General features: G+C 28.6%; 2 protein-coding genes across 3 annotated transcripts in view; both read right to left on the bottom strand.

Moving 5' to 3' along the window:
• Nucleotides 1-11,245: 11,245 nt before the first annotated feature.
• Nucleotides 11,246-17,822, bottom strand: LOC129291338 (AT-hook motif nuclear-localized protein 7). Of its 2 annotated transcripts, XM_054928630.1 has the most exons (7): nucleotides 17,635-17,822; nucleotides 17,407-17,488; nucleotides 16,141-16,546; nucleotides 15,106-15,173; nucleotides 14,091-14,222; nucleotides 12,752-12,913; nucleotides 11,246-11,878 (listed from the first exon to the last, which is right to left on the bottom strand). In XM_054928630.1, the coding sequence occupies exons 3-7, from the start codon at nucleotides 16,496-16,498 to the stop codon at nucleotides 11,570-11,572; spliced, it is 1,029 nt and encodes a 342-aa protein (XP_054784605.1). In that variant the 5' UTR covers nucleotides 16,499-16,546; nucleotides 17,407-17,488; nucleotides 17,635-17,822; the 3' UTR covers nucleotides 11,246-11,569. The 2 variants fall into 2 exon arrangements, with proteins under 2 accessions (XP_054784605.1, XP_054784607.1); XM_054928632.1 differs by lacking the exons at nucleotides 17,407-17,488; nucleotides 17,635-17,822 and adding an exon at nucleotides 16,811-16,905.
• Nucleotides 17,138-23,301, bottom strand: part of LOC129289888 (LOB domain-containing protein 19-like) — a 32,131-nt gene continuing 25,967 nt past the window's right edge. Inside the window, exons 4-6 of the mRNA XM_054926645.1 lie at nucleotides 17,635-17,737; nucleotides 17,427-17,488; nucleotides 17,138-17,269 (exon numbers count right to left, since the gene is read on the bottom strand). Of these exons, the coding sequence (XP_054782620.1) occupies nucleotides 17,138-17,269; nucleotides 17,427-17,488; nucleotides 17,635-17,737 (297 nt within the window). The remainder of the gene's footprint in view (nucleotides 17,270-17,426; nucleotides 17,489-17,634; nucleotides 17,738-23,301) is intronic.

Genomic DNA, 23,301 nt, shown 5'->3' with positions numbered 1-23,301 from the left:
TTAACATATACTGAAAATTATATAAATATTATGTTTTATTATATATAAAGATTTTCTTACAAATAATAAAGTTATTATTGTCCATATAAAATCCATCCATGGCTTCTCTACCTGACACCAGCTCTCATCATTGTCTTCCTCTTCACCTTCAACTCTCCTTAATGCTTCCTCCAAGCTTCTCCTCCACGCCACTCTCCTTGTTTCTCTCATCCTCGTCTTCCTTTTTACCTTCTTCTTTCTTCTGAGATTTGATGGACAACAAAAATGTTTGGTGGTGGAGACTATGGACCTGTAATTACAAAAGCTTTTATTTGCTCTTCTAGTGGGGTCTTCAATCACGCCTTTATTTTCCTTGCCATGACCAAGTTACATGGAGGAGGAATCATGCATTACCTATGAGACGATGCCAATGGCTGATCAAGCATAATAATAATAAAAAAAAGAAATTTAATATATCCTCATTTGTAAAGTCCACATAAAAAAAAACAAAGAAAAGAAAAGAAAAGAAAAATGTGTCATTCTATTGTTAAGAGTAGGGTTGTGTAAAAGTTCTCTAATCCTGTCCGACTTAATCTAACCTAAGATGATCCTGTCTTGTCTGGTCCTTATAAACATTGGTCTTCAGGACCAAAAAGACTAAAAAAATTATATTATTTTTTCATATTGAATTGAATAGGAGACTGGACATCTAAACCACTTGAGCCAATCCAATCCTATTAATTTATTTAATATAGTTATAATTAATTTATTTTTTAACAAATGCTTCAAGTGTAATTTATAATAAGAAAATGATTGTATGAAGATTTATTGAGTTTGTTTTTAAATTATTGTTGTAATATAGTGTTGTTAAAATTTGTTGGGTGTTGTTTTTGTTGAAGTTATAAATTTAAATCATTTATATTGTAATTGAAATATTTTTTTCTTGTTGAAAATTATTTTGAATTTATTATGATTATAAGTGATCCTATTATCTTAGCTAAGTCTATTAGGTTAAAATGAATTATTATCTCTCATAAAGAAAAAGGTAAAAAAAAATGCTAAGTAAATACTAGATTAATAGGACCAATCTTTCAGTCTTATGAAATAAGTTCGATCTTATTAATCTTAAAGTTATTAATAGACAAGATTGAAGTATGAGTTATCTAACTCAATTCTTTTTATAAAAAAACAGACTTTAAATTAGATCAAAGTGATAGTACCGTTCAGTCCTTTGTACGGTCATAATCAAGAGTATAAATCTCTGTCGCTATCGAGAATAACGGGGGAGAATAAAGAGATGATCGATCAGCGTGGGTTCGGGGCTAGTGTCGATTTTTTGGTAATGGAATGACAAGCACGTTGTGGTCAAATTAAAATCTGAATATTGAAGGACCAGGTTGGCACCGAAGGGAAGATGAGAGGGTTAGAGAAAGAAGATGAGATCGGGAAAGAAAGAGAAGGTACAGTAAAATTCTATTGGGCCCTACAATAAAATTAACGTCTACTTGATCAAACTTAACAGCAGGTGTTGGACATTTCATTTTAAATAATTGATAATTTATTTTATATAATACCATAACTTTATCAACTAAAAAGTTAACTAAATATCATGGTAATAAAAATATTTAAAACACCAAAAATTATTATAATGGTATAAAAGTTTAAAACTAATGCTCAAGTTTTTTTAAGGTAACCATGATAGAAAAAATTGATCTAAATTTTAAAGAGCTATCATAGTTATAAAAAGATCTATCTAATAAATATATACTTATAAAATAACCTTAGTAAAAAATTATTAAATTAGTTCAATAGGGCTACCAAAATTGTAAAAGTTAGAGGTTAATATATAATTTTTTCATAAAGTGTATATAAATATATAGGCTTATTAAGGTTTGCAAATGCACGTGTCACATCTCATAATAAATACTCAAATAAGTACTTCTGAGTAAAAGTCTCAATATCAAAGTGTTCTAATAAAATATTTACTCCAAATAAATTGATCGCAAAAAAATTATAATTTAACAATGAATCCCAAATGACACATAAGTTCTAAATTAACATTGATTATTCTACAAATTAAAATGAGAACTCAAGGTTTACTCAAGATAAGCCTTAAGCTTCTAAATGCTTCCCTTCACTCTGCTAGACTTACATAAAAATGTCAAAGAAATGATAATCTACTACTTGATTGTAGAAACTTAATGGTTCTTAACATGACCTGACTTTTGTCTCTCTTGCACGGCTTTGCCGTGACCTTATATTCAAAAAAAATATGTTAAAAAAGGAGTTGAGCATTAATGTCTCAGTAATTCAAAGTTTTAGCATATATGCACATACTAACAACTACATATAAATAAGATTACATGCATACATATAATTTCATCATCATTATTAAATTATGAGCATAAAAATTCACAAGACATCATTCATAATAGTTATATGTAATATATGATCATATGAAAAATAGGTAACCTCCTTACTGCTCTGTCCAACCTTATATCGCTAACTAAAACCATAAGCTTATCCATAATCTAACCCACAAGCTAGACTAATTAAAGTATCTCTAAAGCTCAAGATATGCCCAATCAAAGGTACAAAGTCCAAGCTCCAGACTATAACTCTCCTCCTTAAAAAACACAATCAGGAGTTGTTACTATCCCATGTTCTTCCTTTACAAACTTGACCAAGTAAGTATTAGGGAATGGGGCACTAAAAAACAAAGGCCAACCATTACACGTGAAGTGGAGGGATCACAATTGTGCGTGCTTATGTAAACATCCACATCCACATCATCAACATATTTCTGCAACCATCACAATGCATTCAAAAAAGTTTTAAAGGAAATATAGTACCTCAGATACTTATGGCAAATCACAAACATGCTTGATAGAATTAAAGTAACTCATTAGATTCTAATATTTCACAATCACATCATTTACTATTTATCATAAAGTTTGTATAGATGTATCATACTTAATTAGACAAGATTATACTAGAACATACTTTTATAAATCACCACAGTAAATATAGTTGGTATACACATGGAAAAACCTTGAGTTATCTAGTCTCCATAAGCTTAAAAGTAATTACTTAGCAAGAATTTAAATAGTAAGAGCTCTTAGTAAAAGTATACATAAGTCACACATATACAATAATATTATATATATATACACACAACTTAAAACTGCTAAAAAATTACTCCAAAGCTACTCTAAAACCTTAAAGTTATCTTGGAAAATCCAAAATGCTCTTTTAAATTTGTATTCCTTTTCATGAACTGGTTTTTCTATATTTATAACTAATAAATCTTTTATAGGTTCACAACATTAATTTAAAGTCTCTATTCCTTTCAAATCTTTACTTTAAACCTCAAACCTTACTCTAAGAATTCTCAAATCATATATACAATTTATATCTAGATATTAAACATTCTAAACCTCAAAACAGATACAAATATATTACCAAACTAACAACTATAAACTAAAAGACCAAAAAAAAGAAATATGCCTCAACAGATTACATCCTAAATTTTTCATCCTCAATAATCTAAAAATTAAGAAGATAGATAAATAGAAATAAAAATTTAGAATACTTACCTTGCATTAAAAAGCCTTACATCACCCTTAAAATATATGATTGAACCTAAACTCTAAAATATTTCACAGATTTGGGCACTTTCTTTCATTCTTTCTCTGGTGTGCTGCAGGAAATATGAATTGTGTAGTGTGTGGGTGGGTTAGGTTTGATTAATTTCATTTTTTTCGTATTACATATATATTTATTTAGCTATTTAGTTTTATATTTCACATACATATAATACATGATATATATATATATATATATATATAAATTATTCACCTTCTTTCTTATAATTTATTTTCTGTTGGTAAAATTCCTTTCTAAATTGTTTTATTTATTTTCAAAAAAAATTCTAATTTTCAATAAATACTTAATAATTTTTTATGCCTCAAATTTCCCTTTCTATGTGTTGAAATTGCCTATAATTAATTTATTATTAAAGTCTGGGGTGTTATATTTTGCATCACCTAACAATAGAGGTTACCGATGCTCCTTGAAAAATAATTTATAACTAAATTTGCACTATAACCCAATTTTTTATATAATTATTGGGTTTTAAAAGTAAAATACAGCGACCTAACTTTTGTTTTATTAAAATTACAAAGACTTTTCATGTGTTACACATACGCTTTTATCCAATTCTTAACATCATTAAAAATATTCTCTTAAAAACTCCAAAATACTAAATTTTTCATTTATAATTATGTTCAAAATTTTAAAATTACCAATTTGCTCTTACAATTAAATTTTCTGCTCTATCTTCCCAAATTTTACATAAAACAAGGAATATCAGACTAAACTAACATATTATGCTAAAGGGAAGTATAAAGAAATGAAACTTGCAAATCATCTATTGTGTATAAAATGAATTTAACCGTCGTATGTTTTGCGTTCAATTCTAGAACTCAAGATCACGTACAAAATTAAGGCCGTGTGAAAAAGTTTCAGGACCTAAAGCGAGATTATTTAAGCGGCTCAATGCATTGCAATTTACATATTTTCATATCATTTTCCCAGACATTATTTTTTTATCAATTGCACCATCGCATGCATTTATGGTTGATTGCTAATATTTTGCACCTTAAGTCATGTTGTATGAGTTAATCATGTGTAATCAGAGCTAAAATATTGGTACAAGTATGTTAGGAGTTATTTTGAAGGTTGTAAATTATTATTTTAATGATTTGAATGATGATTACCTCCCTCTTGATTTTTGATGAAAATGAGGTTAAGGAATGAAAATGAGATATGCACTGTATTTGTGTGTTGCGATATATTGTACAAATTGTCTTAGATCTTTGAGTATGGTCTAAATGATTGTGTGAGTTTTTGGGACTTAGAACAAGTTTTGGACACTTTATTTGTGAAAATGTATTTAAATGTGGTTAATTTGTGTTTAGATGTCCAATTTTGTGATATGATATAATTTGATAATAAAATCAATGCCATTAACTAGTTTATAGAATAAGCTTTAATTTTTATAAGCACTTAATCACTCAATTAAACATCGAATAAAGATTTAGGGCCCACTAAAAATTTAGGCTCAAATTTGTCACATAACAACATGTTGCTATCTAATTTTGTGCAATGTGCTGCTACACAAGGCACAAAGAGTATCAAACCACGGCATACTATCCTCATGCTGTAGCAAATGGCTCGGAATGGGGAAAATGGCATTTTTGCCCTTTTATGTAAATATTTTCAAGCATAATTAGTGTCTCTCACTTCAGTATAATTTGTAAGTCTAATTTAGATTTATTTAAACTTAAATATTTTAGGTTTTAAATTGTAAAAGTTGAAATCCTTTTGAATAAAAGAATTTCTACTTTCCATGGTAGATCTATATAGTCCATGCCCTAATTACCATGGCAGTGTTGATTAAAACATTCAAGTAAGTGGTTTAATTAGGTGATTTTATATCAAGGTTGAGCTCAAAAGCCTTTTATATTATTTTTTTGGATTTTTTTGTTTTAAATATTTTTTGAAATTTTAAAAAATAAAATTCAAATTATTATATTTTACATTTTTTAAATATCAATTACAATGTTTAAAAATTAAAAATAAATAATACAAATTCTAATTTTGAAGTATAAACATATATATGTTAAAGTTTAAATTTAACTTAAAAATTGTAAATGCTTTTTTAAGAGTAAAACCAAAAAGGGCCTACTCAAGGCCAAGCTCCATTTTTCAAGCCTATTAGATCTAGGCTTCAAATATCTATTTTTTTTAAAAATAATACTATTTTTTCAAGTCTAAATTCTTATAAAAATAGACTTAAATGAGCAGTCCACTAAACCCGATCATTATTTTTGACACTAATCAAAACAAGCGGATCTAAGTAACATAAAGCTAAGAGGTGAAATTTTACAATACATCAACGTCAAAATCTTTAAATTAATCAAGATCAAGAAAATCTTTAAATTAATTAATTGGATGACTTTTAAGATCTAAATTTTTTTATTAAACTTCACCTTGATTTTTTTGTTATTTTTTCACCTTAATCTTGATATTATTTGAAATTTATTTTTTAATATTATAGTTTGTATTTTTTTCCGAAATAAATAATATATGATTAAAAATGGACTAAAGTGTACATTTAGTCTTCTAATTTTATATAAGGTTTTAGTTTAATCCTTTAATTTTATAAATTATTTTTATCCTCTAACTCTAATACCGTTAGTTTGAAATGATTTTTTTTGAGTCAATTATTGTTATTTAAAAAAATTAAAATTAATATATTAACATTTGAGATTTTTTTTCAATATTTAAAAGTTTAATGTAGGAATTTTTTATTAATGAAGATAATGGTGTTAAGGTTAAAAAAACTTAAAAAATACTTTATAAATTTAAGGGACTCAAATGAAACACTATGTAAAGTTAAATGACTAAACATGTACTTTAACTTTAAAAAGATAATAAATTAATGACTGCTAGTTGGATTATGGTTCAACCCTAATTAAATCATTAATCTTTGAACTAATACCTTTGCCGATTCAATATCCAATCCAATGTTTATTACCTTGTTTGAGAGACATTTTATACAATTTTTATATTTTGATTACATATTCTATCAATTGAATGTTAGAATAAAATTTAACAACCAATGGGTGCTCAGTCGAGTTGGTAAGGGACTATGACTAGCACTCTTAGAGATGAGTATTTGAATCTTTGAGGGTGACAACACGATAATTAACATAACCTCCAAGAGGTCGTTCCATCGGTACCCGTCTTCCACTTTAAGCTCCAACCAATGGGGGTTTGGATTAGTCTGGGACGAGCAATAAACCTAGGATAACCCAGGATACTAGGTGCGAAAGAAAAAAAAAGAATAAAATTTAACATATGAAGCCACACATGTAAATATTAAAAATGTGTGGCCATTGTTTAACCTTTATAGATCTTTGCCTTGCATCAAGGATTGAATAGCCTACTTCTCTTATAGTTACAAGTTCTTCATGTAAATGGAGGTACTTTGAGAAGTATGATTACTCAACAACACAAGTCTCAAACAGTATGAGGGATACAAATTAAAATCCCATGATAAAGTATATATTTGAGATGGGAAAATGTATGGTTATTTTGAGGATATTGAATTTGAGGGGAGAAACAATATAACCCCATTTAGAACATTACATATGTCTCTTTGGAACAAATTCAACAATCTCAATAACTAATGTTCAGTATATGAGTCCGCTAAAAAAGTTAGAAATGCAATTAATAGATTACTGCATTGTGCTCTTTTGGGAAGATGACGGAGAAAAGGAAATGGACTCGAGTAGGATTCTTGATAAAGGTATCACAATTTTCTTAAAATAACTATCTCATTTGGTTTTGAGATAAATGTTGAAATTGTGTGTAACATAAGTTCAATGGGAGTATGTTTGCATTCCTGATCATGTGATAATATGTTGCTTGCCACTTATGATAGGGGTATGCCAAATAAAATGCCTAAAGGTTTGGCATGAAATATTGCAAATAAGTTATACTTCTATTTCATAGTGCATCAAGCTTAGCTTTCAAACAATGCTTTTGTAATTACCACCTCAAAATTAAGGAAATGCAAGAGATTTCCTATGCATTAGCCATTGAAAGTCTAATTTATATTTTGGCTTGTATGTGTTTGTACTTGTGTACATTCCTGGTATGCTAAGTAGATATTTGGATTAAAAAATAGCCATACAATTTATATACTAATTGAAAAGAATGAAGGATAGCACATACTCACATATTGTAGATCACATTAATTAGAGATTTTAAAGTATTATAATTCTAACCAATGTTTTTATAATCACGGATGTTGAACTAGAAATGTCAACAATTCACAATTCGCATAGTTTAACTAGATTGGACCAATGGTCAGGGATGAATCCAAAATTCATCACATGAGGAGGCCATAATTGAAATTTCATCTAAATGTGGGGGGCCATAACTGAAATTTTATCCAAATGTAAAAAGTTAACAATAATTTTTACCTTTTTTATAAACAAAATTATTGTTACTTTCAAAAAAATTTGGGGGGAACCCTTGCTGGCCCCCAAATTCGTTACGGCCAATGGTCAAACTAATAATTAAATTAAAAAATTTATATATATATATAAAATAATTTAAATATAAGAAAAAAAATACAAAATTATTATTTAACTTAAAATAAAATTAAATATTCTAAATTTATCATGACTTAACAAGCCACATGATATAACATAATATTAAATGATTAAAAAAATTTCATTTTAAAAAAATTGATAAAAAAATTAAAAAAGAATTTTTTGAACAATTCGGTTTTTGAAAATCGGATCTTGTTCCCAACTTGATTCCAGTCTGACCGCCGGTCCAAAACGGCCCAAACTAGCTTAACCCCCAAAGTAATTTTTACATGTTGACCAAGCCAAAATTCAAACCGGTCCGATCATCTGGTCCATTTTAGCTTTTTAATCATTGATTATAACTATGATGAATGCCATTTACAATGCTATTTATAACATATTATGAGGCATCTGCCTATTGGGAAAAATAAAAGGACCACCAGAGTTATATTGTGACAACAAGGTAGCGTTGCCATATTCCATAACAACAGGAATTCATCTAAGTACATAGACATTAAGTTACTAGTAGCGCAAGGAAGGTGAAGAGTGGACAAAGATCCATTAAACACACAAGGACAAACTCCATGATTATATACTTAAAGATTACCATGATCTTTCATGAGCATAGTGCTTAGATGGGTGTTATCAAGCATAAAAATACTTCATTTTAGTGGGAGTTTGTATTGTGTTTAATGCAAGATGTATGTAAGTACTAGGGTAATTTCTAATCAGAACTGAAGATATTCAGTATTTAGTTATTATGGTCACTATCACATTATGCTAAAGTAATGATCTCACAAAAGTAAAGAGGACCAATTGGAATAGGCGTGTAAATCACTTTGCATGTAATTTCCAAGCTACACAATCATGATTGATCTATGTCATTAATTTATTGCGGTCTAGTGATGTTGAATTATGACAAAAACCACTTTAATCCTATGTTAATGTAGTCAATAGACTAGATTGTTTATACCTTATATATACTGGCCCTTTTTTTTTTTTTTGCCAAAATAGAATGGCTTATTGGGTGCTCATAAGACTGAACACATTTTTGTGGAGATTTACATATGTGGCCTAATGGGAGATTGTTGGAATAAAATTTAACATATGGGGGCCACACATGTAAATTTATAAATGTGTGGCCATCATTATAAGCCTAAATAAATTGATCTGTTTGAATAAGTTTTAAGGCTTAAGGGATATAATTATTATGAAACTAATGTGTAAAGACTAGAATGATATTTATAATTTTTTAAAAGGCCAAACTATAAATATTACAAATTTAGTTTGCAAATAGGGGTTGTGGTCCCTTAATTGGGCATAACGAGAAACTAGTTCTTTGCCCTTTTTCTGGAGAACCATAAGGAAGTTTCCAACATTTACAATTTGAAAAATTATAGTAAATTGATCCATCAACATATGAAATCTTATGATATGTTTGACTATAAATTCGGGTATGCTTTTGCGTTCAGCTTCTTCTATTCCTCTAAATTGATATGGAATTATATTTAAGTTTATGAATTTGGTTGCAATCAGTTACGCAATTTGAGTATGAACCCAATTAATCAGTAACGGCCAATTTCAACATTGAAAAGCTTTTTATTCAAGTTAATTATCAATCTAAGCATCCTCTCCTAGCAGTGGGAGACTAATCTGCATTCCTCTCAGGGTATTGGAGGGCAAATCATATATATAAATTTAATTCAAACTTAAGTATTAATTCTTTACCTTAAGAACAAAAATAAAATAAAATAAAAAATAATCTTCTTGGTCTTAAAAAAATCTCATTTTTTCCAAAAGTAAAACATCCCGCAACAAACAAAAAATAAGATCCTGATTCTTGGTAAAGAAAAGGATCTCCTGTGTTAACTATTTGGAGAAAAACTATGCCAATTATCTAATGCCAATAAGCTCAAACTTACAAAAAAAGCCGAATAGATAAACCCAATCCTAATCTTTTTGGGTTTTAAGTTTTGGATTTGTTCAGGCTAATCTAAATCCCGTATTGACAAATTTTTAAATTTTAAAAAAATTAATTTTTTTTTAAATTTAAAATTAGTTATTTTTATATTGCAAAACATGCAAAACATTTTTTTTAAATACTTAAAAAATAAAGAAAACTCAATTTCAAAAAAATTGTGGGTCTTAAAATTTAAAAATCAATATTAAAATATATTTTAAATATTTTTTGAAATATTTAATAGAATAAAAATATAACAATGTGTCAATTTTTAAAAAAAATTATCTATAATAATACATTCAAATATAGACTAAAGTAGACTTTTAACCCTTTAACTTCATATAAAGTTTTAATTTGATTCTTCAATTTTATAAAGTATTTTTTAATCCTTTAATTCTAATATATTCAATTTAAATGATTACTTTTTGTGTCATTTATTGTTATTTAAAAAAATAAATTTAATATGTTAAAATTTAAAAAATTTTAATATTTAAAAATTCAATATAAAAATTTATTATAATAAAAATAACAGTATTAAAATTAAAAAACTAAAAAAATATTTTATAAAATTAAAAATTAAAATAAAACGACGTAAAATTAAAAAATTAAAAGATTAAATATATATTTTATCTTTAAATATATGATCTCCTGATATAAAATGTATATAAAATTAAAAAAACCCATTAATATTTAATATATTATACTTTTTACAACAAAAAAATCATTCCAATATTCAGGTCAAGTACAAACCCAATTTGACTAGACCTGAATTTTGTTGAGCCTTTAGAGCCTTCCTGAATAAACCCAAACAGTAAATAATTATTTTACTAAACCTGACTAAATATTTTTAAATTTATTCAAATTGACCTATCCGAGTGAACCCAACTAGCTATGAGAAACTACCAACCACCCTTTTCAGACGTGAGATCTCTCATTTTGCATGGCTAGCAATGAGAACTATCGGAGAATATGATAGGACGCTTGGCACGCCATGCACGTAAACACTATAAAGTTCGCTTGCGTGTACACTCTTGAACTATATATATTGTGTTTCTCCTACCATTTATAATGCAATTATTTCCCAGATTCGGAAATTCTTGCATAAACGTCAAAAGCATGGCTAAAATTGAGAAATTAAGAGTTACACCAACAAATCAGGTCATAAATAGGCATACAAGCTGTCATTACATCCGAAATAGCTTACTCGATTACTGCATACTGCAGCTTCTACCTAATCAGCCGGGAAATCAGAGATACTCTACCTGAAGAGAAAAACAATAAAACCTAGCTGCAACCTGCAAGTCACTAACCTGTCAACTACTACCTCCTGTGGTGATAATAGAAAGCATAGGTCTGATTCTGAAAGCAATCTAGATGAGATGAGATAACACAACACTAGAAACATAAAACTAAACAGCACAATCAAGAATAATCTTTTGTTGTCAGCGAAGCCTTTTTTATCATCTTAACTATCAGGCAGAGAGATGTTAATGTCGGTAGCTGACTGTCTCAAGTCCGGCATAGAGTGCATGTTCACCCAGTTTTCTCGTCGGAATGTCGAGGGAGAAGTCATGTTCGAATTCATGTTTCCAGAATTTTGCAGGACATGTCCACCGCCCAAGCCATCTTCTTTCTCAGCATTAGTAGAGGGTGGTGCAGACGAAACTGCAACTGTTGGTGGGGTAACGGTAGCCGGTGGTGGTGCATAATCAGATTTGGTCTTCTTTGGTTTCGGGTCTTGCTGACTGTTTGGGAGAAAACTTCCCACCACCACCTGATATGAGCAAAAGGTTAAGTTTGATCATCTTGACACCAAAAAAAAAAAAAAAACTATGATTCAATTTCAAGGAAAACGATATCTACAACAGCCATTTTTGCCATTTGTTAAGGTACGCTAGATTGCCAACTACTAGTGGGCATATTGAGCATCCGGAATATTTTGTTTTTTCACGTTTATAAAAATTATTTACGGTACACACAAGCCAAGCTGGACCGATCTCAAGCCTGCAGAAGAAGTCTTGTTATGAGGGTCTATCTACTCGAGATAGGTCATTTAGGGTCTGCTTGTTTTCTGTTTTTAAAAACTGTTTTTTGTTTTTAAAAACAAAAAAAATTTAAAAATTTTGTTTGGATAAATGTTTTTCGTTTAATTGTTTCCAAAACTATTTTCATTTTTTATTTTTAAAAACAAAAAAATAGAAACAACTTTAAGTTGTTTTTGTTTTATTTTTCTTTTTTTTAAAATACAATACCTGTGATTATTGAAAATTATTGTTACCTTAATCAATTTCTATTATTAATCACAACCATTATATACCTATAACCATCACTATCAGTCCATTTTTTTAAATTTTAAAACTTTTTTTACTTGACATAACCAAACAGATTTTCATTTTATTTTGTTTTAAAAACAATTTTAAAAACTGTATTACAAAAGAGTTTTTAAAAACAAAAAATGAGAACAGAAACCAAACAGGCCCTTAGCTCTTTATTTTATTATTTTCATTTTGATGCAAAGGCTGTTTTAAATAATCTCACCACCCAGAGCCCTTGAATGATAGGACCGTGCTCAAAAAACAGCAGACCGTAAGGTTAAAGTGTTAGAACCCCTCCCTTTTTCCCATTAGAAAGAGAAGAGTATGTTTACCTGCACAGGACTGGCTGCAATGAGAAGGCCAGCAACTCCACCACCCACAACACGACCATCGGGGCTAGCCAGCGAGACACTCATCCCCCCAGACCTACTTCGAGTTCCCTGGCTGTCAGTTGGCATGAACGATCCAGAAAGAGAGAGGATCTCAAAGCGGCCCTAGAAGAAAATTTATGTTTTCAGAACTGAGAGAACAGAGTTGGAGTCATCTATAACATCCATCTCGCGAAGATACCAATGTGATATAAATAGTACACTTGACAAGTCATATGTGAACTTTTATATCAAGTATTGGCAAGACATAATTGCAAACCCAGGTTTTAGGTTCGTTAGTAGAAGCCAATCCTGCTCATGTCTACAGCAAAACATACATCTTCAAATATTCTTAAACAAAGTAGCATCCCCATCCTTAAACATAAAAGATAGATCAGCTCAAGTTCCATCCTTCCACTTGTTCCTCAGTTCAAAATCTCAAAGTATTTTATTTTCAACAATCAATGAACAAATTTTGATCCCAAAAACCTCATAAATTAAGTGATGTTGTAGATTCTTTCTTTTTGTAAATAACCACTATAAATCATCCTTATATTTTTATAGCATCTTCTGCTAATGCAAACTATCATTATAATCGGAGATACTCTAGTTTTGCCTCACTATTAAGGGAAAACGAAGACAGGCAGGCTGCCCAGTCCGCTGCATGCATGCAAGTCAGCGAAGCTCCCATAAAACGACCAAGCATAGAGACAGAGAGGTTATAAACTCAACCCAAATATCTGATCCTATAAAATAAGCAATGGTGCAGAAACACCATTGAAGATGCTTAGATTCCGTGTAACCAGGTACAGCAGAGAACATAAATTGCATGCCAACCACATTTGACAACGCAATAAAATTTATAACAAATAAATTTTATCCACCATGAGCACTTCATACCATATCACTGACTTCAACATTGAGAACTTCATAATTTATTTACTAAATAAGAATGTTTGCAAAACAATGTTTACTTAAATTTAGGGTTTCATCAATAATATCTCACTTTTACCTTCTCTCAGAGATTAAGCAGAATTTTATGCTGGCATCCCCTAAATTTTGCCGCGCTAAAGATAAATTTTAAGATTTCATATTAAGTAGTTAATTTAGAACCACTATAATGTACATTACTTGTGCGCGCACAATAAATGCAAGCAACAGAAGTTTCAAACATGTCAAGAAATTTCCACATATTTTGGTGTATAAAGGAGAAAAAATTATACAAATCGAAAATTGCCACCCATCCAATTAGAATTGCATTGACATTTTAATCAATCATCAATGATAAGATTTAATGCCACACCTCATAGGTCAAAGTACCCCCAGAAGAATCAGGCTGACGTAGAGTAACATTAGAAATCACACCAGTAGCAGAAAGGATGCATATGGCCCGGGGTCCTTGTTGAGAAAAAGATATCACCTTCATTGTAATATCCTGCATGAACCAGAGAAAAAAGAAAATTAAATTGATCAATCGTATCTTAGCCAGAAAGAATTAGCATTATAGGGGGAAAAAATGTGTTTTTCCCATGTGCCAATTATTTTTTTATTTTTTAATTAATAGCTACATCTATGTATAAAGCAGCTTCAAAAGAACAACTCAAATACAGGCAAATGATAGATAACCATTAATTAAACTTCTGCATCATTAAACATGAAAAAACACTTGAGCATGATAAAACTTCAGGAATTATCAGACACACTCGTTTTATATATGTCAGAACCCATACCTGAGCTGAATGCTCTATGCAGCTAAAAACTGTTTCATTTATAGTGCCTTTACATGTGTGACGGAATTACATGCCGTTCTTCGCTTAGAAGTGTGATAGCATAAAGCTATGAAGCTGTCTATTAATGCTCGTTTTAACATGAAAATATTGAAATTAGATCTATGAAAAGAATAAAAAGTAAATAAATTTGAATGCTCTTTCATGAGATTCTAAATAAACGAATAGATAAATAGAAGTTAACATATTTCCTTGGCAAGGGAGATAAGGCAAGCTATAGGTATTATTTGTTGGCAAATCTCACCCTCCAACAATCGAGAAAGCAATCCCATACGCAACGCTTTGAACTTAGCCAGTGAATGCATAAGGCATGGATAAGTAGAAGTTTGAAATACACACACACACACACACACACATATTGGGTCAAAATATGATTCTGTATTACACATTTATATATTATTATGCGCTCTTGAAAGAAAGTTCAACCAAAAATTGATGGAGATGAATTTGAAAGCAAAATAATCTGTAATAAATGAAGCTAAAGAACCTCACCCCCTTCCCCTCCCCAACCCCAATCCCAGACATGCATACCTCGCCAGTATTGACAGTGATGATATGAGGCATGAAGTTTGTACCAAGAGAGCAAGCATTCAAATCACCTGCAAAAATAACAACAATATGCGTTAACAGAACTGAGTTGCAATTTATAATAGCTACAAAGAGAATCCATGTCTCTCTCCCAAGAAACATATACCTTGGCCCATGGCTAGATTTGAGGAATTTAAAACAAAGATTGATTAGTGCATTGATCACTTTGTAATTTTGCCAATCAAGCAGTATGTTTTGACATGTTCAGAACAGTAGATACTTTTTACTGTAGATCCATGAAGGAACATTCTACACCAAGCAAAATTCATCTACGTAATGTCGCAGGAATCAAGAAAACACTAATTTTCAACCCCCAGTGCCTTTGATGATGCAAGTGCATGTGACTTCTCATATTAAGAAAATCATTAATCTAGTCACATGGAAAACAAGCCTCCAAATATTACATAGTTAATAGTATTGTTATTGTTTCCTGGTAAAACTTTCTGATTATATCTTCTTCTCTTTTTAGGGATCATTTTTTATTAATTAGATTCATACCATTTCAAGTCAGAAGTAAAAACAGAGATTTTATCCAGTTCTGATTCTCATGGACATTAATCCCATCAAATCTCCTCATGCAGAAGTCAATTCCTTAAATATCTGATGCTTTGAGGCATCACTTATGCGCAGCATCTAGGAAGCATGGATGCTGATGAGAACATGGCAACACAACAGAATTTACATTATCCATATGTAACTTGAAATGTCACATCATGTCTAATATAAGCGTCCAACAAGTGACAAACAGTCCAACATGTGTCAAACACGAACAGGGTTCAGTTTAATGCATGTAAGACCAATGTTAGACGCAATCTCATTATCAGAAACAGGAAAATACTACAGAGAGTCTTTATAAAAAAACTGGGTTTCCATCAAAATGAAAATTTAACTCAGTAACCTAAATTTCACACATTATTTTGATATAAACACTTAAAAGCAAATGCAACATGAGAATTATAAGCATATATGAAACATTACCCAAATTCTCCAATCCCAGTTTCTTATGTTTCTTGTACTCCATTCCTGCTGATTTGCCCCGCTTCCCAGATGAGAAGTCATTAGAAAGTGGAGCTGAAGATGAAATAGGCAAAGGTGACAATGCCATAGCCACAGCCCCGTCTGGTCCGTACTTCCTTGGTCTACCTCGTTTCTTCTTAACCGCTGTTCCATCCAGTCCCACACTCATCGGTGAGGCGCCAACATTTGGTGCTGCTGGTGCTGCTTCAGGAACTTGAGTCTGGCTTGGTGCTTCAGTTCTTGGTGCCACATGATAGGCTGATGGAGCTTCAGCTCCAATTACCGTAACCCCTGAACTGATTCCTTCTCTTGCTTCCATAGATATAATTTATTTTTCCCTTCTAAGTTTGCAGAATCAAACCAGCATCTGCAACACCAAAAAATACTGACGTTAGGAGGAAAAGAAAGGGAAGAGAATGCAATTGAAAACTACAAGTTCTTAGAATGCAAGAAGGGAAAAGTAAAATCCCATGAAACAATTCTCAACGATGCCCAAGAAAGAATATAAAAGAGCAAACGATTTTGAGTTTAAATAAACAGAGTCACTAAACTAGCGAAGATCCATTACGAAGTTATGCGATACATCGCAAAAAAAAAAAAAAAAACAACAACAACAACAAAAACACATTACACTAGGTCACAGACAGAAATGCAGTTTGTTAGATCAAAGCTTCGTTTTCTCTTCGTTCTTGTCTCTGAAAAGCGGGCAGTTCCATCGCTCTTCAAATACCGAGCCAGAAATTCACCAGAGCAGTTCAGTATAATAGAAGTGAAAAACGAAAACCGCCATTAAAAGCAAAATACGAAAAAATTACTGCAAATTTAAAATTTAAAAAATTACTGGTATAATTATTTTTTTCGCCTGAAATCCGAAAACATAATTGAAAATTAACAAATTTCACGCAACTGTTCGTTCAAATTTTGGTCTGAGAGAAACTCATTTATTACACCAACTATCTCAAATCTTCTGCTCCTCACGCAAACAAAACGCATCAGATACTACCAAACGCTTCTCAGAAACATAAAAACTAATAATAATAAAAGCTTTTCCAGACATCAACCTTGTAGCTACCCACTCCTCCATCTTCAACTGTAGAAGCCACAAGCAAGTACATATTTAATAAACCGGAAAAAGAGTTTCAAAAAAAAAAAGACAAAACTCCATATATTCCGGGAAAAAACATTAAAATCAAGCTCCGGAAAAATTCAGAATGCAGAGATCATGACCTGCAACTACGATTCCAAACTTCAGCAAGCTTCTTCTCAGCAGTACACCAGTACTTAGATTTCTTTTCACTGCTTCCAGAAACTAAACCAGCCAGACCAGAAAATTAGAGAAACTATTATCAAAAACCACAGAGGAAAAATAAAAACACAGAGAGGAAAAAGAGAATAGGGAGAGAAATGAGAAACAAAATAAAAACTATTTGCAGGAGAAAATTGAAAACAACTTACAAATTCCAAGAGGTGAAAAATCCGTTGGCCGGTTGGTTTTTCCAAAGCTGCTTGAATTGAGTGATGAAAAAAGGGAAAAGGGAAAAGGAAAAGGGAGAAAAAACTGAAAGCAGAAAAAAATCAAAATCAAAATAAGCAAACACTTGTTACCGCAGCATTAAAAATTTTCTCAGGGAGAAAAAACCAAAGAGAAAACGAAGATGAGTAATAAAGTATTTAGATACATATCTAGAATTTATATTTGAATAATAATTTGCTAAACCCGATAAATACAATTTGGTTAAGAAAAATTTCACGTCCGGGAGGGACAATTAAAATATTAAAATAAAAAGTGATTTTTAATTTAAAAGGAGTTTTTTATTGATGGGCAATACGGTAAATTCGCGCTAAAAATAAAAAGACATGAGAACGAAAGTGCTGGCTTTTTCTTTTTCACAATTTAATTTTTTTTTCCTATTTAAAGCTGACTTGGACGGCCGACCTTTCTGTTGCGCTGACCTGTTGTCTTTTATGTCCGAATTAAAGATCTAATGTTACAATGTGCCCTTCATTTCGATTATATTAACAGATATGCCACAACATTCAGATGCGTCTTTTTCTTCATGTTTCTTCCATATCTGATATAAACTGAAATTTTCAAATTCCACGTTTTTGGGTTTGGAGCTGAAAATGCCAGCCGTATAATTAATTGCCTTTTATAATTCTCATTAAAAATTAGAAATTAATAGTAAAATCATCAATGTTTTTCAGTATAGAATATATAATATATAATAATAAGATCATTATTTATAAGGCAGAAGTAATTCCCATTCATCTTGAAATCTTAGGAAAATATATGAAAACTTTCTTGCCAATTAAATATAGGAAATCTATTATAATTTATATGAAATTGATTATCCTAATCATTAGCTAGATTTTCTTAAATAAATAAACTAACGACGAGAATTAAATCTAGAGGAAGGAGTTAATCTCAAATAACAAAGTGAACCAATATTTAAATTTTTGCTGGGAGATATATTCCTATTTAATATTGTTTGAACAAATTATTTTTAATAAGGGAATATATGTAAGTTAAAAAAAATGATGTGAAATGCAAAAAGATATATTCTACTATTTAATTATTTGTAAGTTAGAAATGCAGCTTCTGTGTGCTTTCATACATTTCGTTTATTTTTATTTTTTTTACATATTTCAATGATTCTATATAATTTTTTACATCATCAATTATTTTAAACATTTCAACAAGATTTAATTATTAGAAAATAATCATAATTTTAAATAAATTAATTTTAGATATTATATATCTCATGTTTTGCATAAGAAATTTACCTAGTTGCTTTTAAAACAACATATCACACAATATGGACATGATTTTTTGAAATGATTGAATGAATTATCAATTCACTGATTAATAAATATTAATCATGCTCTTGATTTATTTCCTCTTTCTACTCTTATTTTCCTGATTTTTTAAATAAAATAAAAAAAACACTGCTTTTAGGGAGTAATCAATTTTTTAAAATACATAACAATTCATGAATGTGTAAGATCTTTGATGTTTCACATGCACATATTGAATTAGCCAAAAAAATTAATTTCGTATTTTCTCTTAGCCAGTAGGAGTGTATATATTTATATATATAATAAGTAATGTCCATGTGAAATTTATAAAGTTCACTCACATAGCAAAATTTGGCGCATGTCATGATCATCTTGTCATGCTATATTATTATATTATAGTATTACTTATGTTTATGAAATATTTGTTAAAGTGTTGGCAAAAAAAAAAGAAATATTTTTTAAAGCTTTTTTTTTTTGGGTGAAAGTTTTTTGAAGTTTTATTACATGGTAGAGCCTGAAGGAGATACAGTGGCTCGTGACTGTTGGAATTAGTCATTGGAGCAGGTAAGCTCTCGCCCGTGAAAGAAAGAGATATTTAATATTTATTTATTGTTGTTGTTACTTTTTTTTCAAAAAAAAAAATAGCATATTATTACCTTGGTCATAAAGTCATTGCCTGCTTCGCTTGCATCAACAAATTTAAAGTTACGTTTCATCGCATTATCTCACATTATTATTATATGGTGAATGGTGATGTTATTAATGTTTTTTATGTACGGTGATGTTATTAATGTTTTTTGTGTACGGTGATGTTATTAATTAAATATTTCGTTTGATATTTTTAAAATTTTAAGAAACTATAATAAAAAAATTTGTTATTCAAAGGTTAATATTTGTTATATAGATTTATTGGTTAATGATTATATTGATAAAGTTTTGAGTTGTCATTAAAAAGGAATTTTGATTTCATATCTCCTTACAATGATTTTGAAACTCTCTTATATTCTAAGAACTTGAATTCATCATAGGGATTAGTTATAACTTTATTCTTGGTCCTTCAAACTTTTAACCTAATTGAAGAAAATTCAATTTTAAAAAAAATTAGTGAAGTTCGCTGCAAATAAAAAAGTGTCAACGTTCAATGATGGACTATATCTTTAAGATTGCTTTCAATATAAAATTGTATGTGCCTAATAAATAAAAAACTATGTTTTTTATTTTTAAAAATAATCAATGTTAATATACCATTATTGTAAATTGTACAGTAAGTCGAGTTATAAATTATACCATTCATCTCAAATTTCATACAACGTATAGAAAAATAGATAGATTTTTAATAATTCTAATAGTGAATATAAGGGTATTTTAACCTTGTTTTGTTGGAAGGGATTCTAATTAATTCAATTTTTTAAAAAAATGGATAAGTGAAGTTATAAAATTTAAATAAATAAAAGATATAAATTAAGAAGAGTAAGAAAAATTAATTAAAATATTTTAACCTCACTTTTTTTTTAACATCCAGCTCATTAAAATCCCTCTTCCAACTAAACAGACTCTATGAATCATAATAATAGGTGACTTGTTTTATGATTGTGCATAGATATTATCTCATTAAAAGCAATTTTGTTCGAGACATGGTTAGACATTAAATTCAACCACATCTCGTAATCAAAATTCAAACTTTAATTTAACACATTATGAGATAACCAGCTCATTTCACTAAAACTAACCCTCATCGGTCATAAGAGACTTATTTTTATCAAAAACCTAAATTACATTAATAAATACTCCCTCTATGCATTAATATAAGATAAACTTTCAAATTTTTTTATCTTTAATATAAGGTAAAGTTAGAGTAATTAATTTTTTTAATTTTACCCTTTATTTAATTATTAACGTTTGAATTTTTAGATAACAATTTATTATAATTATTGATTGCAAAGAAAAGAAAATCTGAAAAGATGCATAATTTTTAACAATTTTAAACATATAGCTATCCTTTTTTAATATGTGCAATGATTTTTACCTTTGTCCTTTGTTAATGATCAGCTTTGTCTGCTACGATAAATGCATTATTTCAATTATATCCATCATTAAATTGAAAGGAGAAATTATGAATTAGTATTAAATATAAGCTAGAAGTCGAAACATTAAATAGGGAGCATTTATTTATAAAAAAAAAGTCAATACATGAACCATTTAAAAAGCATAACTGTTTTTTTTTTTTTTTGCTAGACAATTATTTATTCCATGGGGTCTATAATATAAGACAATAATAACAAGACAAAATGACAATAAAAATTCTTAAAATTATATAAATGATAATTTAATCTCTCAAAATTATATAATTTTAATGAAGTCTCTAAAGACAAATATGTTAAAAGATTTTAAAGTGAAAAAAATTATTCTACTCTTATTGAAAATAACAAACCTCAGTCATAACTTTTGTTCTGTAAATTACAAGTGTTGAACTATAAATTACAACTTGTCAAATGTAATTTTTGTTATTTAAAAACAAGCTTCAGTAATAACTTTTTAAAAAAATAATAAATTTTATTCTATGAATTGCAAGAGTTGAATAAGAAATTACAATTTATCAAGTATAATTTCTATTATTGAAAAATAAGTTCTCGAAATAACAACCCTATTCATAACTTTTGTTTAAAGAATTACAACTTTTATTCAAAGAATTACAAAACTTAAATAAAAAATAACAACTTATCAATAAAGATAAAATGGTCTTTTCAATATAAAATGTCTTGCCAAAGAAGTCCCTAGGGATTTAAGTAAAATTATGACATTTTGAGAGATCAAATTGTTATTTACATAATTTGAAGGGATTTTACTTTCATTTTCCCTAATAACAACTCCCTACATCTTAAATTATAAGATACTTTTAAGAAAAATTTGACATCTCAAAATATAAAATACTTTAAGAAGACTAAAATTTTATTAAATAAGCTTATTCCATTGTTATCATTTCTCTCTCTATTTAGTTTTCATTCATCTCTCTTTTTAATATATTAAATGAAGGATATTTTTAAAAATTTATATTTTTATTTTGATTAAAAAAAGTTATTAAGTATATTTAATGAAGTTTATTAATATATAAGATTTTATTCAAAAGTATTTTGTAATTTAAAAGGGATGGAGTATTTTATTTCATGCTTCTAAAAATGTTTGTTAAAACTTTAACCTTTTTAAGAAAATTGTGCATCTTTCTAATTTTACCCTGTATAAGTGTTTTACAGTTGAAATTCTAATATATATTTTTTTAAAAAAATAATAAATAAAGTATACAAGTTGGGGGCAAATCATAGGGAATATCTAGTTTTAGAAGCACACAAGAGGGTTTGGTTTATAAAATGAAAGGAATTAAATTAACTTGTCATGAATTTTTAAGTTTGAGTCTTAAAATATGTAATAGTTACGTTAAATAAATATATAAAAAATATCTCCAAAATGTCTCTAAAAGTTATGCTATATTAGTTTAAATGAGACTTAAATACTTAAATTTATATATTTATTTTTTATTCAATCAAATCAAAGTAAATCAATTTACATTTGTTAACAATTTTTTTTTCTTGCCAACACATTTGTTAATAATATTAATAATAAGATTTAGTTATATAATAAATAATATATAAAAAATTTATATATCTTGATTTAATTGAAAACAACACTTTAAATATACTTTTTTCATTTAAAAATATAAAGTTGAAGAGTTTGATATTTAAAAATATAAGGTATTTTTAATCTTTTAAAGTGTAATCATTATTTTTTTTATCAAAAGTGCCCCATTGAGTATATCACTATATATTTTTTAAGGTGAGACCCTTTATTAAATAGGAATAAATATAAAAAAATATGATTAATTTAAAAATAAGTTACTACTTTATTGGAGTAAGATTCAATTAAAAATGTTTTACATTTTTAATAAAAGAACTACAAGTTTTTCCAATTAATTTATATGATCTGATTTGTTTCACATAAGTTTTGGCAAATGCAACTACAATTTTTTTTTTTTTGCATTACACAAAGTTTGTGAGAAAAAATATCGTTGCTAACTTATTAATAATGCGATTTATTATCAATTTGATATTTTATTTTGATACTCTCTCTTTTTAAAAATATAAAGTATTTTTAACAAAATTTGATCCCCTCAATGAAATAGTTACCTACTTTCAAATTAATCTTATCTTTTCATATTTATCTCTATTAAATACTCTACAATAAATATAAAGTTATTTATCAATAGGGATACTTTAAAAAAAAAGTAATAATTACACCTCAAAAGATTAAAAATACCCTATATTTTTTAATATT

The sequence above is a fragment of the Prosopis cineraria genome, unplaced genomic scaffold (assembly GCF_029017545.1).
Source record: "Prosopis cineraria cultivar Desert tree isolate PC_DT_omini unplaced genomic scaffold, ASM2901754v1 PC13, whole genome shotgun sequence".
Classification (NCBI taxonomy): domain Eukaryota; kingdom Viridiplantae; phylum Streptophyta; class Magnoliopsida; order Fabales; family Fabaceae; genus Prosopis; species Prosopis cineraria.
This window is presented reverse-complemented; position numbering and strand designations above follow the sequence as displayed.